Source organism: Heterobasidion irregulare (assembly GCF_000320585.1).
Source record: "Heterobasidion irregulare TC 32-1 unplaced genomic scaffold scaffold_01, whole genome shotgun sequence".
Taxonomy (NCBI): domain Eukaryota; kingdom Fungi; phylum Basidiomycota; class Agaricomycetes; order Russulales; family Bondarzewiaceae; genus Heterobasidion; species Heterobasidion irregulare.
The window spans coordinates 1,737,678-1,749,789 of NW_009258197.1; the positions used below are offsets into that span (position 1 = coordinate 1,737,678).

A 12,112-nucleotide genomic window follows, 5' to 3' on the forward strand; every position below is an offset into this window, starting at 1 on the left:
GATCGTGTCAAAGGATATGATGAAATGTCCGTGTCTCCTGATAAGTTTCCATCCTAACAACATCTTCGTGATGAGAATATGCACTGGGTCCTGACACGGCGGATCCAAGTGTACAACATGACTGTCGCTGCGAGAGCACTGCGGCAAACTTCCACTCCAACCATCAAGGACGTGAAGCAGATTACTAGAAATGACAAGCCGAGAAGCATGACACGAAATCAATCGAGAAGTCAACTGCGCTCACGTACAGCCTTCTATTAGGCAGGGCATGGTGAGTGGCGCATTGCGCTGAGAAAATCAACCAAGGTCCGCATAACAGACCTAGCGCGCCACTGACGTTTTCAACAAAACTGCGGGATCCAAAACAGACGGAGTAGCAGAGTCATGTTCCTGTCATCCAGTCATCCAGTCATGGGTACGAATGGAAGCTGATGTCTTTCCTACAACGAAGCAAGTCCAGAAACCAGCAGACGTCGATCTCTCGATATTAGCAGACAGTTCGAAAGCCCACAATGATTCATGAGTTGCAAGAAGAGTCGCCCTTGTAAAGAAGAGAGATCTCATCCGTATCGACATGAGACCATTGGCCGAGTTGCCAAGCGCTGTGACTGCGTCAATATCAGTATGAAGTAAAGGAGCTGACCAAACGCGAGTCTGCGGAAAGCTGTAGGGTGTTAGGCCGTGCAGAGCGGTGCAGGAGAAGTTGCAAGGGAGACGGATTCGACTCGTTGAGATGCTGACCTGAACGTCGATGGTGATTGCGGCGGCTGTGAGGCTCTGTCAGACCGATGATAGAAAAGACTAGGAGGGATTATCAGGCGAAACAAGAAAAAGGAAGGCAATACGGGGAAAGCAGGGCTGCTAAATAGGGAGCATAGGATGCGGCCTGAGGGCATTGATGTCGAGCGAGGGAAATCAGCGCCTACATTCGACCGTACCTCTCAATCTCAGCTGTGCAGGACTGCTGCCGCAAAGGAGGACGATGGCTACGTGGAAAGACCATATGTACGGGCTTGAGCCGTTCGAAGAGGCAAGTCGCATCCCACCACGTTGTTTACCCGAAGTTGAAACTCCACCGCCTCTTCCTCGCAGTCGCCAGGCTTCTCATATCACTCTTCCAACACTCCACCAGATGATAACTCTCTGGTCATGCTCTCAAACGATGTCTCTCCTACAAAATCATCAAGGTCAAAGCGCAGGTCTCTCTTTAGAAAATCTTCAAAACGCGCCAGCACAGTCCCAAAGCCGTCTGTAGCCAACTCCATCCATTCCTCCGACCACCAGTCTCTTAGCGAGAAGGCGCGCGACGGAGAGGAGGCAGAGAGCATCTTCAACAATGCTAATTCATCAACAGACACCTTTTCTCCTGTTGCACGCTCCATCATCCCCGAGCCGTTGACCCAGCTTCCATCATGGTACAACAAGGATGGCGAGTTGACATCTTCCTCCGTACATCAGTTCCGAGCACGATTCCCCATACACAACCCAATCGGTCCCCGCTCTTACAAGAATCATCATCTCTTGCCTCCGTCCACCCGCCCATCTTCTGTGTTTTCTCCTGTCTTTCCTCCAATGAATTCAGATGGCGCTCAAGAACCTGGTTGGATGCCAGCTCCTAGTCGCTCGCCATCAGGATCGCCCCTCCCGACGCCAAGCTCCTCGCAGACTCGCATACAGGAACCAGGCGGTAAGCGCACGCGAAAATTGTCAAATACGCCGCACGACAATGTAGACTTGCTCGACGTGTCTGACCCATGGGGGACCAATTGGCACCATCAATCGCCTTACGACGTCGGTGGGCTAAATGCAGAGAGGGGTGGCACTATTCCTGAGGCGTCTGATGTGTGTATTCTTTCATGATTTTCAAAGACGAAGCTCATGTGTCTTGTCAGGGTCGCCCCGGCGCGCGCTCCCGCAAATCTAGTCTCACTGGCCAACGACACAAAACCACCACTCCTTCACCACTATCCCAATCTACATCTGCGATACATCTACAGCACCCAGACGCAGATGGCTTGGGGGTCTCTCGAAAACTCACCAAGCGCCGTAAACCCGGCATCCGCGGTGTCTTCAGCGGCTCAATTGACACAGACGCCCCTGCCAAGGCAGTCTCTGCACCCACGACACCTATCGATGGGGATATTGTGTCGCAAGATACTCTGGCTCCACTGGGAAGGAAGACGTCAAAGCTAACATCTACCATGTCGACAACGTCTGGGAGAGCCTCCATTTCCATCGCGTCCATCGCGCCCTCCTATCTTACAGAAAAGAAAGAGAAACGTGGGAGTGTTTTGGGGCGGTTCGCCAGGAGGTTCAGCGTCTTGCGAAAGACGCCGCGTGTGCACAGTAGGCAGCCTAGTGCCGAAGATGGGAAGCAAATTGGCGACCGTCCTAGTCTTGAAACAGCAGACCGCCATCAGACAGCTTCGATGGAGCCCAGGGTCTCATCCTCACCGGAAAAGGCGAGACAGAGCGTGGACGTGAACAAACGTGTTCCCCCTCCATCTACAGAGCGGGAGGAAGCGGATGAGGTGCCTGAGCCCATACACATCGTCCGTGCTGAGCCGGAACATGACCTTGGCGATGGAGCATCTTACATGTCCGTCGAGGCCCCATTCTCGATGGGCAAGCTGACTATCGCCAACCCCGACACGCCAGGATCTGCTGAGAACTCACCCGGCCCCTACGTCACCTCGTTCCATGTCAACTCAGCACCACATCCTCAAGCTACTGAGCAAAGAAGTCGACCATCTGAGGATCGATCTCAACCGCTGTTGATTCCTGTGACGGTTGCGTATAGTCATGAGATGGTCGAGACGCCCGTCGCACTTTCCCCAAGCCCATCCCCACCGCCGAGGGCGCATCATCCCCAGCACACACTGGCTCATCCACATGGATTCATCCCTCCGCATCTACACGCCGCCCATCTGGCGCCAGAACAATATTTCCCTCCAACGCTGGTATCTAAAGACGAACCCTTGCCAATACCCAACCAATTTGAACCTCCATCATCCCAGACCGATGACTCTCCTATGTCAAATTTGTCTTTGCTCGTGAACCCTCCTACTCCGCAACTCCCTTCAAGCAATGTATCGCACATCCCGTCTCCCTACGTGCCACCTTCTGCACAGGTTCCACCGTCTCCTGTACAACCATCTCCGACTTCCCCTCAAACGCCTACGAATGGCATGCAGCCTTCCTCACGGGACTCGTCTCCTACAAAGAGACACGCAAGCCGACGCCAGAAGTCTTCTGGTTCGGTGAAGAGGGAGACCGAGACGTTTAGACTCGTGAGGAGCCCTTCGGCAGGATATGTGCATTTGACGGGCGAGACAATTGTGGCACACGGGGAGCAGTGGGCGGTGGTCGGTTCGCCAGAACTACCGAAGAAGAGTAAGTCAACAAAGTCCAGACGTCACGAGAGGGAGCGGACGGAGACGGAGGCTGTGGCTGGACCTTCTACGGAGCAGGTATGTCACCGACTCATCTATTTTTGTATCATCCTAGTGCATCTGCACAGGAGCATTCACACCTATTTTTGTCAATCCTTTTTCTGATCTGGATCTTGACACACAGGCTAGTTCAAGTCGTCTTGAAGGCACAGAACATGCAAGGTCAAGTCAGACCAAGGAGAGCTCGTCGAGTCGGCGGCACCGAAGTCAAAGTGAGCATAAAGAACACCGTGACAGGTCGTCGATAGATACCCCTGCAGGTATGCCAGTAAATGGGTCTGTCAACGGTGGCGCTCGTGTCGAGCGTCGTCCATCGACGTTAGCACGTCCAACTTCTGAGCTTACATCTGCAGCTGATCTCAATGCTGTTAGAGCCAAAGACGTGTGGGAAATGGAGCGTCTTTGGAAAGGACAAAGCATGGCCTATGGCCTTGACGGGCCTCAGCTCGTCTATGCGCAGTCGATAGGTGAACGGTCGAGCGCCAGTGTCAATGGTGATCTACAAAGGGCGAACACCATGAGCGGAGCCGTGCACGGCTCCAGTCACACTTCCTACAAACTCCAATCACCATTTCTGTCTCCAAGCCCTACATCGTCTCAGCCTTATTCCCCCATCCCCGCTCCACCGCCTCCCATCATTTATTCGTCTACGACTGCATCTGGATCCTCGCCTTCCTATATATATCCGAACGGCGTGCGGTCGTATCCAGACATCTCTACGATTCCCTCGATGTCTTCACCAGAACCCTCGCCCCCGCGCCGCGCATTCACAAACCCTCTGCCGGAACCCCCGCGCGAGTCACCATACAGACCGCCCCCACTTCCCCCATCGGTCGACGACCACGAGTCCGCGTCCGTCGCGGAATACTGGAACAAGTATGCGATGACCACCTCTTACTAAACCGAACCGTATTATACCCTACTCACATTCTCCCGGAAATAAGACCCTTTGCGATATCTAGATGACACTCATTCTCCTACGGACTTTATTTTTTTTTTCCAACTCTCGCTCTCTCTCGCTCCATTTCCAATGCCCGGGTTTCTCTTGTTGCATTTCTCCAGCGGTCGCTTTGCATTATAATTATGGACTAGTCGGTTGTGCTGCCATGTAGTTGATTTATCATTACCCTTAGTGTTCAGCGGTGGTCATTCCTAGCGTTCACCCTCAGGCGCGTCTGAGGTTTATTACGATAATAGAACATTTCGTTTCCAAATCTTGGATGTAAAGTACAGTATAACATGCATAGGACAAGGGGGTGTTGGTGACATAGGTGATAGATGAACAAGAAAATGCGGGAAAAACAACACGCGGGAAGGACAGAGCACAAACAAATCAAGCATGGAAGAAACCGAAAGCAACTACGTACGTCCAATCCAATACATCAATCAACGGGGGTACGCCTGAGGGTCCAAAGGAAAGTCTGGCACGGGGTAATCCTCCCAGCGGCGCTCTGCGTCCAGGAAGTGTCGGAGGCGGGATATCTGGTACGACAAATGGATAATGATAATCTGCATCTTGATGTCGAGGTTCAGCTGGAGGATCTCTTCGCACGTGCGCAGCGCCTGCGTCCGCGTCGTCACGAACATGCTCCCGTGGATGCCGAGCGTCTTGACGGCGTCGATCATCTCGCTGAATTCGGCGCACCACCCCAGCACGCCGAGCTGTGATCGCGTACGCGCGCATACATGAGCCACGATCGGTCGGTATGGTGGAAGACGAGAGGAAGGAGAGCGCGCGCACCTGCCCGAATTGCTTGAAGCGGCCGTAGAGAACGTTTGGGGCGGATTTGAGGGCGAAGTCGATCATCTCGTTTTGTTCTATGACGCCGGGGAGAGGGGGCGGAAGGGGAACGGGGGGTGGGCCAGGCTGGGGAGGGGAAGGAGGTGAGCACAGGACATAGGCGCGATGCGAGAGAGGCTCACCGCTGGCCGCTCTGGTGGCGGCTCTTTGAACCACTCAAAATCGGTGTAGTCCGGCTCGCCACCAAAGTCGACTGTTTCTGCGACCTTGCCGAAGGCATCGTAAGTTGTTTCCATATCGAGTTCGTGAGGGACAGTGTTCAGTGCTGGGATAAACTCCTGCGCTTAGGGAAAGGACGAGGTGGAATCGGGAGAACTGGGGTGGGAGTAGGGTCAAAGACGGGTGTCACTGTTGAACATACCAGCAAGGGCAAGTGAGCGCCAAAGCCGAGGGTTGGGAGCGGACAACAGGCATGCTTACCAGCAGAAATGATATCGAGCGGAGGGAGAAGCGTAACAGTGCGTTCAGATGGGACTGACGGCTGGTCGGACGTATCGGAGAAGAGTTCGGGTTTACGAACGGGACCCTACGCAGATGCCCGACGTCAGACATCAAAGTATACACGGTTCATGGCCGAAAACACAAACTTTGAAATACGGATTCTCTCTGTAGCTTCTAGATTTGGTCGAAGGCGCACCACGAGAACAAGACTTTTTTCGACTCTCGACTATGGAACGTCGGTAATGTGTGATGGTCGCGCGGGTGACGGACGAGGTGCGAGAGCGGGGAGATCTGTATGGCCGTGAAGGGGAGCTGTTGGGCCTGAGAGACGTCGAAAACGAAGAGGACGAGGTGCGGCGCGAGCCGACGCGAGATGTGAGAGTGAAAGTGGAGTCCGAGTGAAGGTGGATATCCGATTCCGGAGTCGTCAGAGTGGTCTCAGATGAGTTGAGGTCGTGAATGGCGACACGTCCCTTGATATAGACGACTTCGCTAGCAGGATGTGGAAGGGGCAGTGCCGACGGAACTGGGAGGGGAGAGGGAGAAGGGGGTGGACGAGCGCCCTGAGAAACGAGATCGATGGTATCGGTATCCGAGTCGGTCTCCTGTACGAGTTCTTGATCGGGTTCGGTCACGTCTGAGTACACAGATTGCGGCGATGGGGTACCGAAATGACCCAAGGACTTTTCTAGCTCGAACACGTTTCGCGACAGCCAGGAGGGAGAAGGAGGGGCCCAAGATGTGGCTGACGAGTAGCGGAACTCGCTAGCGGTGTAAGCGGGGGACGCGGTGAGCTCTGCGGGGTCGACACAGGCGTGGACGATGGCGCCTTGGTATTGGGGAGGCGGGAGGGGCAGCGGGCGGGTGGGGCGGGGAGGGCGAGGAGGGTCTGCTGACGCGGTCGATGTGACAAGGTTGGCAGGCTCGGACTGGGAGCGCACGTGGCCACGGGGGCTGGGGAGGGATGGCGAGGACTGGAAGCGAGACCGAGGGGAGCCCGTGAGAATGTCCTCGAGAGAGTGGTAAAAGGACGAGAGGGAACGCTGTGGGTGGAAGGTGGCGGCACCGGAGGTACGGGGGCTGCTGCCGGCAGAGGAGAAGTCAATGACGAGCGCTTCCGGAACAAACTCTGGAAGGAGGTGGAAGGAAAGCCTGCGTTCTTCGGAAGATTCTGGACGTGCTGCAGGAACGTGTGGTACACGCCGCCGACTCCTGTGCGGTCTATTCGAAGATATCTCAGATATCGGCGTGCGAAACGAAGCACGCAGTGTGCTTTTCAGTGACCCAAGCCGCTTCAACGTCGAGCTCGTCTTGGGCCCGGTCGAGGTGGACGGTGCAGAGGGCGCGGGGGTCGATGCACGTGACAAGGCGGTATGGAACGACGCGGTGGCGGAATCAGGGATGGTGTGCGCTATGGACGATCGAGCGTCCACCGGATCCTTCTCGAGAATCGACTCTGCGCGGAAAGGGTCCTGATCGTAGAACACGGACGAGTCGTCTCCGATGGGCGCGGGAGAGCGGTCGTGTGCGGTCCCGGCCGGCTTTGCAGAGTCGACGGGGGTGGGAAGGTGGCTGGGCGGGTATGGGAAGTCGAGGATAAGCCTCAGGTCCTGCAAATCACTGATGTGACGCGACGACTGGCGGGACTGCCGCGATGCTCGGCTCGAACTCCGTCGCCGGATCGATGTCGACGTCTTCTCGACAGGACTGCGAAGCGATGAAGAGCGCGACAGCAGCGACACCGGATGCAGGGAATCGATGGGCGAACGATAGTTGCTCGGCGTCGCGAACGGATCCGAAATATCGCTCTGCTGGCGCGCACCAGAGACCGTCCTCAAGCGCTCGGGCGGGACAATGGACAGTGCTTTGTCGATGGCATCGGCCGAAGGAGGGGATGGCACAGACGGACCTGTAGGTGCAGCGTCCGCAACAGGTCCCACAGTGGGTACGTCTTCCCGCGAGATGGGCTCGATATCCTGCACCCCATCACTCACAGCAGATGGGTCCTCCTCGACGACGGTGCTGAGGCCGTTGCTCCCGAATGAAAACAGGCGAGGATTGTCCGGGAAGGGATGCGCGATAAAGCCTGAAGCTGGGACCTCGGCAGCGCCGGTCGAGCTACGCAGAGAGCCTCGAAGGCTGCGAGCGAGTCTCGACCGAAAGGATTTCTTGGATGAAAACGTCGGGCCTCTGGCAGGTCCTTCAGATGGGGACCTGCTTGAGGGAAGGGCTCTGCGACGGACTCTCCGAGCTAATTAGAGTGCTCCTGAGCCCTGACCCGGTGTGAAGAAAACGTGGAGGCCTGGCGTTGTAGGTCCCATCCGGCAGCGGTCGTGGAACGGTCAACAGAAGGCCAGTTACCTCGTGTCTTGCGATCATCCTCATTGTGCCGAATGGCGAACGGCGTACAAAGCCTCATGGTTCATGAATGTATTGGGTGTAGAGACGACTATGTAATTGTGCTAAGGGTCTTTTGCAAGTCTATACCAACTGTTACCCGTACTAAGTGTTGCTTAGATGTTGCTGCAGATATAGTCCTCTTCTAATCCCGCAACTCATTCGCCGAAGCATCCTGGTACGCATTAACAGTCAGTCATGGGCGCGCTCGTATGGAGAATCGGTACCTTTCTGGAAAACGTGCCATTCATTTCAACCGTCCGTCATGGCATGTACTACTGAACGAAGGACTTGCGGATATCGCTCACACCCTCCTTCATGCGTATAGTTGAGCCAGAAGAGATATATGACCACACGAGTCCTGCCGAGCAGCACTGTATACGCGGTCAATACGCCTACTTACCCGTGGGCCGTGGCACTCGCTATATGTGATCGATAGGAAGCATTGACGACATAGGAACTTACCAGATGTACACAAGTAATGATATCCACGGGTTCATCGAACCTTCTAGTCACATCTGTGCCCCACCAAGTCGCCGTACATGTCAAACCCACGAACATTGTTCGAGAGCGGAGCACGTACGCATCCAGAGGCTCAGATCTCGAAGGCTCCCCTTTTTGCCCACAGGTGAATTTAGCCCACCTCATCTCAGCCCGCATCGATTCGTCTACGATGAGTCTGATCGTCCATGATGGGCCTGACTATTTTCAGGTTGAGGAAAGTCTGGCATCTGGGAACAATTCAAAAGAATAAAAAAAGACGTGGACATACCACACCCGATTGAATGAGGTGCGAATGAGGCACCGCACCTCGATCTGCATCGTTACTGATATTTTGGGGTGTTCGATATATACGCTGACCAGAGCGTCGGCCGAGGGAGGTTGATGCTAGCTCGACGCTGCGCGACGACGGCTGTCCTCCGATCTGCGTCGAATTTCGATCGAATGAATCAATTTACCGCCCCTCATGCGGAGAAGTCTCGAAAAGTGCGGGGCATTCGTATCGCGAAGCCATCCGCCAAGACGCGTCGCAGCCTGTGATTGAAAGACTTCAGCACCTCACGACAGTGCTGAGATATGCTCACAAAGGTCCAGACGGCAGATTCGAGGTCGACATGTTTACCATTATTCAAAACGCTGGCTGCTGCGACAGATGGTGGAGGTGATCCGCGCATGCCATAGGGCGGAAGGGGTGCCAGAGGTCTTGCAGTGTGGGGAAGCAGGATATTGCCGATAGGTGTCAAAGGTACCGACATGTTGATCGCGTCGGCTCGGATATTCGGAACGAGCACGCGTTCTGCTTAGCGCAGTCGGGGACGGAGCGCATCAAAGAGCGCATCGTCCGTAACGACCTTTCGCTCGGTCACGACACCACGTTCTTGACCGCAGTGTACCTCGGGATACATACAGTAGACTCAAGCGCTAGAGTTGGGCGATTTCGCTGCAGTTTCATCGGTCTAGCAATTTAATGATTCGCTTTCAGCAGTCGTCCCTCTCGAACACTCAGCCTTGAACTGCTGCAGAGTCCACGGAAATTGTTGACCAAAATGTTTGCCATCGATCGAGGACAGTCCGCGGTCGTGCTCTTGCCGCTGTACTAGTCTGGCAGCCTGTCCGGACCGCAGGCATCACAGGGTATCACGGGGCTACCCCAGATGCTTCCCCACAAAATCCATTTATGCATATCCCCTCACTATATCTATCGGATGTGGAGTATTCCCTGGATAGCCAGGATGCCTTAAAAGGCTTGTGAATTGAGCGCGATCCCTTGTCTGCCTCGTCATGGCTCCCCCCGCTGGAACAACAGGCATGCTGCACCGCACAAACACCCTCTATTCGACGTAACTGATCGCGACTCTGGCCCACAGGTAGCGAGCTTTCGTTCGCGCGCTGGGCATTCGCATTCGCTCTCGTCACCAGCTTGTTCTTCACGTGTACGTCCGCAGTCGCTGGTCTTTATATCACGACTCACCTGCAAACTGTGACCTTCATCAGGGGGTTTCGCGTACGGGGTGAGTTCGTTCGACGCACACTCCCCCATCACGCCGTCCTCATGCTATTGTTTGTGTTTGTAGCTTCTCGATGTCCTCAACTCCCACTTTCAAACTGTCTTCGGTATCTCGAAGCTCCAGAGTACGCTCTTGCAACTTGCTTATTTTGTACGGATCATGTCTTGTCAATGGGGCGCCTATACTCCACCTGACCGACGTAACCTTCTAGGGAGCGTACTTTGTGTGGGCGCCATTCGCGGGAATGTTCGTAAGTGTATCATCGTCTGTTGAACGTTCTTCAACCTAACCCCGAATTTTAGATGAGACGCTACGGTTATAAAGTAAGCGCTGACGAACCCCAGTCGACCAGCTATCTCTCATCATGACCCATCGTGCAGAAAGGCATCCACTTAGGTCTTACCTTGTACTCATTAGGTGAATCCTGATTCTGTCTATTTATATATCCGCGCCTGACACCCATCGTGTTACAAGGTGCCGTTTTCTTTTGGCCCTCTGCCAAATTTGAGAAGTATGGCGGCTTCGTCGGATCTACATTCGTCATCGGTCCGTCATGTCCACTCGTTCTCGGATGTCTGCCTATCTTCTCATAATTGTTCTTGCGCAGGATGTGGATTGGCCACACTTGAAGTCGCAGCCAATTCGTACATATCTGTACTCGGCACGCCTCAATATGCGGCGATGCGGCTGAACTTTAGCCAAGGCTTCCAGGGACTCGCTTCGTTTGCCGGTCCTCTGATTGCCTCGACATACTTCTTCAAGGGAAAGAACGCGAACTCACTTACGAACGTTCAATGGTGAGCGAGATCGCATCTGCACGAAAGATTCCAAGATTCATACTGGCTCTTAGGGTATACCTCGCGGTCGCTGCATTAGGGCTGGTCCTGAACATTCTATTCTTGTAAGTAAGCCTGAAAAGGGGTGATGATAAGGCTGACTTAAGGTATAACAGCTTCTGCGATCTACCTGAAATCACCGAAGAAGCTCTCGAAAAGGAGATCGAGGATGCTGGGCTCGTCGAAGACGACATTGGTCCCTTCTGGAAACAATATAGGTGTATCTTTGGCTTCGTAGCTCAGATGGCGTACTGGTACGCATTCTGTTGCTTTCGTCTGGAACGACTCTAATACTCTCACTCAGCGGAGCACAGATTACTGTCGCATCATTTGTAGTCAATTACCTTACTGAACAAGGCGTGGGCATAGACCACTCCAGGGCCAGCTTGATGTTCTCATTTTGTCAGCTCACGTTCACTGGCGGGAGGTTCGCTTTTCTGGATGCTTGCCCGTTTCTGCGTGTAGTAACAACCGAAATTATCCAGATTTATAGGAGTCGTCCTGCTCAAGTGGCTCGATCCTGCTCTCGTGCTCAGCGCTTATGGCATTGCGTGCTGCGCGTTCTGTCTTGGCGTTGCTCTTGCGGGAGGCAACGGGGGTATCGCTTGCTTGTTCCTCTTGTTCTTCTTCGAAAGTATCTGTTATCCGGTATGTGACCACTTACCGTATTTACTTATGCAGCTCTGACACCCTCGTTTCCAGTGCATCTTCACTCTGGGAACGAAGAATCTGGGGGTCCATACCAAGCGTGGTTCTGGCCTCATCGTCATGGTACGCCACCATCTACAAGTCACCCTAGACGCTATGAAATCTAATAACGCTCATGATAGGGCGTGGGAGGGGGTGCATGGTACCCGCCAGCACAAGGCGCTCTGGCTGACAAGACCTTCACGCGTCATTCATATCTCGTCCCATTCTCCGGCTACGTCGCCATGTCTGCCTACGCCATGTACGTCCCTTCGCTACCCACAGACAGCGGCGATGCTGACCGCAAGGCGTTTGCGAAATAGCGGCCTCGTCATCGACCAATCCATCAAGCGCGGCTTCCACTTCCGCAACATCGATGAGCTCTCCCAGACGCGGATCGCCATGGCGTCTGCTTTCCCGGAGAGCGCGCTGGTTGTAGACGGCGCGCTACCGGCATCGGTCGAGCAGGCGTGGGCGGGCAAGAATGGG

The 12,112-nt window shown here is 54.5% G+C and overlaps 3 protein-coding genes across 3 annotated transcripts; 2 read left to right on the forward strand and 1 right to left on the reverse strand.

Moving 5' to 3' along the window:
• Positions 1-1,149: 1,149 nt before the first annotated feature.
• HETIRDRAFT_468891 (uncharacterized protein) lies at positions 1,150-5,103 on the forward strand (the record flags this gene model as incomplete). The annotated part of the gene is made up of 3 exons (XM_009542742.1): positions 1,150-1,842; positions 1,893-3,470; positions 3,577-5,103. The coding sequence occupies 3 exons, from the start codon at positions 1,150-1,152 to the stop codon at positions 4,351-4,353; spliced, it is 3,048 nt and encodes a 1,015-aa protein (XP_009541037.1). The 3' UTR covers positions 4,354-5,103.
• HETIRDRAFT_306596 (uncharacterized protein) lies at positions 4,839-5,489 on the reverse strand (the record flags this gene model as incomplete). Its single annotated transcript, XM_009542743.1, has 3 exons — positions 4,839-5,114; positions 5,194-5,319; positions 5,376-5,489. 3 exons carry the CDS (start codon positions 5,487-5,489, stop codon positions 4,839-4,841), a joined length of 516 nt encoding a protein of 171 aa, XP_009541038.1.
• Positions 5,490-9,961: 4,472 nt separating this feature from the next.
• HETIRDRAFT_41624 (uncharacterized protein) lies at positions 9,962-11,946 on the forward strand (the record flags this gene model as incomplete). The annotated part of the gene is made up of 14 exons (XM_009542048.1): positions 9,962-10,025; positions 10,087-10,103; positions 10,167-10,261; positions 10,316-10,346; positions 10,403-10,423; positions 10,481-10,517; positions 10,575-10,646; positions 10,708-10,897; positions 10,951-11,001; positions 11,053-11,190; positions 11,241-11,363; positions 11,422-11,584; positions 11,639-11,707; positions 11,767-11,946. Coding segments are annotated over 14 exons (1,251 nt in total), but the record flags the coding sequence as incomplete, so codon positions are not given.
• Between the last annotated feature and the right edge of the window lie 166 nt (positions 11,947-12,112).